The sequence below is a fragment of the Cherax quadricarinatus genome, chromosome 36, assembly GCF_038502225.1.
Source record: "Cherax quadricarinatus isolate ZL_2023a chromosome 36, ASM3850222v1, whole genome shotgun sequence".
In the NCBI taxonomy this organism is placed as follows: Eukaryota; Metazoa; Arthropoda; class Malacostraca; order Decapoda; family Parastacidae; genus Cherax; species Cherax quadricarinatus.
The window spans coordinates 33444963-33450962 of NC_091327.1; the positions used below are offsets into that span (position 1 = coordinate 33444963).

The 6000-nt window shown below is 45.5% G+C and overlaps 1 protein-coding gene across 3 annotated transcripts in view; it reads right to left on the reverse strand.

The window, feature by feature from the left end:
- The window catches only part of Pits (Protein interacting with Ttk69 and Sin3A), a 46445-nt gene extending 40778 nt beyond the window's left edge, over positions 1 to 5667 (reverse strand). The window contains exons 1-2 of one of the 3 annotated variants that reach the window (XM_053780293.2): positions 4450 to 5667; positions 3781 to 3984 (exon numbers count right to left, since the gene is read on the reverse strand). In XM_053780293.2, coding sequence (XP_053636268.1) covers positions 3781 to 3984; positions 4450 to 5254 — 1009 coding nt within the window. In that variant the 5' untranslated portion in view covers positions 5255 to 5667. Of the gene's footprint in view, positions 1 to 3780; positions 4024 to 4449 lie in introns of all 3 variants that reach the window. The other 2 variants (XM_053780292.2, XM_053780294.2) reach the window with 2 other exon arrangements.
- Positions 5668 to 6000: the final 333 nt, after the last annotated feature.

Genomic DNA, 6000 nt, shown 5'->3' on the forward strand with positions numbered 1-6000 from the left:
GGCTAAAATAAATTGTTCTTGTTATAATAAGGTTAGGTAAGTTTTCTAAGATTCGTTTGGAGCAAAATTAAAAAAATTTACATTAACATTAATGAAAAAAATATATCTTTAAACGTATAAGAGAAAATTTTAGAAAGGACTTAATTTTAAACGAGTTCTTGCTAATTGACCAGTTTTACATATTCGGCACGACATGTATATATATGTATATATATATATATATATATATATATATATATATATATATATATATATATATATATATATATATATATATATAAGTAAAAAAAAAACAACTTACGCTCTCTATTTGAAGCCGCTTGGATAGATCAAGTCTATCACCCCATATAATTAAAACACACACACACACACACACACACACACACACACACACACACACACACCCACCACAAACACACACACACAAATAACTGCTGCAGCATATGGGCGCCTGGCAAACCTAAGAACAGCATTCCGACATCTTAATAAGGAATCGTTCAGGACCCTGTACACCGTGTACGTTAGGCCCATATTGGAATACGCAGCACCAGTTGGGAATCCCTACCTAGCCAAGCATGTAAGGAAACTAGAGAAAGTGCAAAGGTTTACAACTAGACTAGTCCCGGAGGTAAGGGGTATGTCCTATGACGAGAGGTTGAGAAATCGACTTGACACTGGAGGATAGGAGAGATAGGGGGGATATGATAGTAACATACAAAATACCGAGAGGAATCGACAAGGTGGACGGAGACAGGATGTACCAGAGATGGGACACAGCAACATTCATTTGAAGACTCAAATGAATCACAGGGATGTTAGGAAGTATTTCTTCAGTCACAAAGTTGTCGGGAAGTGGAATAGTCTGGGAAGTGATGTAGTGGAGGCAGGATCCATACACAGCTTTAAGAAGGGGTATGATGAAGCTCATGGAGCGGGAAGAGTGACCTAGTTGCGGCTAGCGAAGAGGCGGGACCAGGAGCTGTGAATCGACCCCTTCAGCCACAATTAGGTGAGTACACACACACACACGTGTGTGTGTGTGTGTGTGTTATTTATAATGAAATTTGCTCTTCAGCGAGACTCTTACAGTGACGTAGAGTAATAAGACAAGTGAGGCAGTGGATGTAAGGGTTTACCTTAAGGGAGTCAATATGATTTTGTAAATATCATTCAGGATGGAATTAGAAACAGTAACTTCCAATTTGACATTCAAGATTAAGAAATCAATATTAATACTATATTTACTGAGTGATGCTGAACCAGTAGGGAATATTAGGTAATCAAGTTTGATCCAAGGGAAGGGTATCTCTTCAGAGCCCTTCACCGGTATCAATGGCACCCCATTTGTCAGGTGAAATAGATGAGCATAGCCTCGAAATAGGTTCACAAATGTTTGAAGGAGGTTGCTACTTACTATTATAAACATAAACAATGACAATCTTCAAGCATGAGTTGGGCAAATACAAAACAAAGGAGCAATGCCCATGCTAAGCGGATACTATTCATATCCAACCATTCCCACTCATGTTTCTCTCTAACCTATTTTTAAACCACCCAAGGCGTGAGTGATAATAGATGGGTATAAATAGGAGCTGCCTCCCATGAGCCAATACTATGTGCAGTTACCTTTTTTTTTTTTTAGTTGTTATATCGTTCTAAGAAATAAGAGCAGTAGCACGTCTCTTGGAATCGATTAACCTGATTCCAATACCAATTAAATTAATTCCACATTTCCTCGCGGAATTAAAACCTAAAGTTTTTAAAATACGAATCAGTATCTTAGAGATTACAGTTTTGAACTAATTTACAGAAACGACTGTAATCGAATCATTATGTAATGTGATTAAAGGAATGTAAAGAAGAACTTAGCATACCTTTGGCTAATCTTTTCAACATATCACTACAAACTGGTATAGTGCCAGACAAGTGGAAAATGGCAAATGTAATACCTATTTACAAGGCAGGTGACAGGTTCTTAGCTTCGAACTATAGACCAATAAGCCTTACCTCCATAGTGGGAAAATTTATGAAATCAATAATTGCCGAGGCAATTCGTAGCCATCTTGAAAGGCATAAATTGATTAATGAATCTCAGCACGGTTTTACAAAGGGGCGTTCCTGTCTTACGAATTTACTAACTTTTTTCACTATGGTATTTGAGGGGGTAGATCATGGTACTGAATATGAGATTGTGTATATGGACTTGAGTAAGGCTTTCGACAGAGTTTCACATTAGAGGCTACTGAGGAAACTTGAGGCACACGGAATAGGAGAAACTTTTTCCTGGGTAGAGAGGCATGGTTGACAAATAGAGAGTTTGCATAAATGGGGAGAAATCAGAATGGGGGCACGCCACAAGTGGTGTTCCACAGGGGTCAGTGTTGCGACCCTTGTTCACAATTTACATAAACGACACAGATGAGAGAATAAATAACGACATAAGCAAATTTGTTGATGACCAAAATAGGCCATCAAATTCATTCTAATGGGGACATTAGAGCACTCCAGAATGATTTGAATAACTGATGCAGTGGTCGGAGAAGTGGCAGATGCAGTTTAATATAGACAAATGCAAAGTTCTAAATGTTGGACAGGACAATAACCATGCCACATATAAACTAAATAATGTAGATCTTAATTTTACTGACTGTGAAAAGGATTTAGGAGCTCTGGTTAGCAGTAATCTAAAAGGACAACAGTGCATAAGTGTTCGCAATAAAGCTAGCAGAATCTTGGCTTCATATCAAGAAGTATAAATAATGGAAGTCCTCAAGCTGTTCTTTAACTTTATACATATCCTTGGTTAGGCCTCATTTAGATTATGCTGCACAGTTCTGGTCACCGTATTACGGAATGGATATAAATGCATTGGAAAACGTACAAAGGAGGATGAGAAAGTTGATCCCATGTATCAGAAATCGTCCCTACAAGGATAGACTGAGGGCCCTGAATCTGCACCCTAAAAAGGCGTAGAATTAGAGGGAATATGATTGAGGTGTATAAATGGAAAACAGGAATGAATAAAGGGAATGTAAATAGCGTGCTAAAAATATCTAGCCTAGAGAGGACTCGCAGCAATGGCTTTAAGTTGGAATAATTCAGATTCAGGGAGGATATAGGAAAGCACTGGTTTGGTAATAGAGTTGTGGATGAGTGGAACAAACTCCCGAGTACCGTCATAGAAGCTAAGACTTTGCATAGTTATAAAAATAGGTTAGATAAATACATGAATGGGTGTGGGTGGGTGTGAGTTTGACCTGACTAGCTTGTGCTACTAGGTCAGATGCCGTGCTCCTTCCTTAAGTGAATGTGACCTGACTTGCCTAGGTTAAGGCATTGGCTTAAGCCGGTAGGAGAATTGGACCTGCCTCGCATGGGCCAGTAGGCCTGCTGCAGTGTTCCTTCTTTCTTATGTTGTTATATATCGACCCTGTTTTGAACATCCACAGAAGCAAAATCTTTAGTACTTTTACACGGACAAAAATCGTGATTACTTGCGTATATACATTAGATTTATTTCCCACTTTAGTTTAAAAGTAGTCAGGTAAAAGGGGTTTACTCAACCTGGGACTCTGGTTAGCGTGTAATACAATACCCAATGACTTGTACGACTAATAACCCAAGTGAATTAACTACCAGGTGTTAATAAGCTTAGGAATTAAAAATAACTTATTTTAATCATTAATCCTAAAACGGAAATGAGGTCAGCAGAACGCAGTCCACTCCAGGTGTTAATGTGAGAGGTGAGGTAGGTGCCGAGGTGGCTGGGGGACCACCTACCACTTGGCTGGTCATCCTCCTGCTTCTGCTGCGGCTGCTGCTGCTGACTGAAGGGTGAGGAGCGCGCGCCGCCAGAGCTGCTGCTGCTGCTGCTACTGCAGGGCTGATTGCCTCGCTGAAGCCCCGCGCTGACCACTGAACCTGAGGCCTTCAACTTTGTGCCGCCTACTGCAGCTCCACTCCGCAGCGCCCCCGCACCCAGCCCTAACAGGGAGAGGCGGAAGTGGGCCGCAATCTCATTACCTACCCATCACAAGGGAGAGCAAGTTAGACATGGCAGTCCGGCCTGGCACCTCTGGGACCTCTTATTACATGACATGACCTTGTTACCACATGATGAGTGCAACACTAGTTTAACTTTGAGTATATTGGAGGGTTTCAAAGATGTCATTTATCCGCTAGGGGCATCCATAAATGGGACGATTATTTGCTCTGCGGGAATAACCCGTACTGACAGAGAGAGGAAATTATACATAGTGTGATTTAACCTTTAGCCGTGACTGTCAAATGCCAGGACGAGGGTCAGGAGTGGGGGGGGGGGTGAAGGGAGGGTATAAATGCCACCCTGGGATTGTGGATGACATTCTAAAAAAAAATCAATGGTTAATAATGACTGGGTCGCATGTCAGGCATAGATGCACAAAGAACAAGACATGAAGCATATCGTACCTGTGGGAGGCTTTGAGGACCCGTCGAAGGACCACACTCGGACGGGATGATGTTTAGCAGTATCCTTGTAGTTTGGGGCAACGGGGGCAGCTGGCAAGGACTCTCCTCGGGTGAGGGTAGGTCTGTGCCCCTCCTCCAGCATGGGTCTCTTGGGTACACTACCCTCGCTGGGACTCTGGGCGTCGTCTCGCTCAAAGGATCTTTTTTGAGGTGCTGAGCCTGACGAGGATCCCGGGGCTCCTGGTGGGCGAGAATGTGGAGGCGGCAGGGGAGGGTGGGCTGTGAGGTGGGCGGGCGGCCTCACCAGGGAGGGTGCGTGTGGGTCCTCGCGGTGGGCCAGGCCTGCAGGGAAGGCGGCTAGCATGTGGGGCCCTCGCTGACGCACGTCTCCTCCAACAAAGGCGACTCCTGGGGCACCAGGGGGCGGCAAGGGCGATGGATGGCCATGGGAGTGGGCGTGTGAATGAGATCCAGACTGGGAGTGGGACCCAGGCTCCATTTTGATGCCGCCCTCCAGCTTCATGGGGCCGTGATGGGCGCCATTCTGGGCCTCCATAGGCACACGAGGATGGGGCTTGGCAGGACCCTGGCGGCTCTCGTTAATGCCATGAGCTCGCTTCATCTGGCGCGCTGTTTCTATCACCAAGTCTATCCTGTCAGCGCCCTCATAGTTGACACAGCCACGGCAGACGGGCTCGGAAAAGTCGTGCAACATTGCCCAGGGCATGCGGGGCAGGTCGCACAGGTAGCAGTGCTGCCGCTGGCTCCGGTATGATGACATGGCTCCTCTACTCTCTGACAACATTCACCGCACTATTAACTTGGCACTCCACTAGACAAGCTAGAATATCACTTCAATATTTCAAACAAAGGTAGCCAGTTTTGGCGTTGAGGTAATCTGTTACCGCCAGCAGGGTGGCGGGGGCGTGTGGGCGGTCCGAGGACACACTGACGCAGTACTGTAAGGTATTCCTTAAGACGCGGGTCGTGGCACATTACCCAAGAGCGGGTGCACGAGTTAGGGAGAGGAAAGCGTCATAGCCGTGCGTCTAGACAGACGGGTTTTCTCAGACTGAGCGCCGCGTCTAGCTCACTGCGAGGCGAACACACACCCACACACACACACGCACTCACACACACACTAGTGGTGACGTAGCCGTGACGTAGTGAGTACGCAGACTCAGGGCGGGTGGAGGGACGGGTGGGCGAGTCAGCCAACAGCCAGGCCAGAGGCACGTCCCTCCTGCCTCACTACCCACCTTCCATCTCTTACACAACACACCACACCACCTTAACAACTCATGCGCTTATTTGCACCACAAACACAGCGCTATTGTTGTCTGTAGTCTCCTCCAGCGGGTGTGATGTGGAGAACTAGTGGAAAACGAAAGACACAAATAGAAAGTAGTTTGGGAGTGCAGCAGGTCGGCCAAAACCTTGGCATCACATCACCAAGATAAACACACTTGTTCTCCCCCTCCCTCCCTCCCGTCCCCCCTTTCTCCTCCCCTAACTCCCAGCTCTCCTCCCCCACCTCCACTGTTACCATGT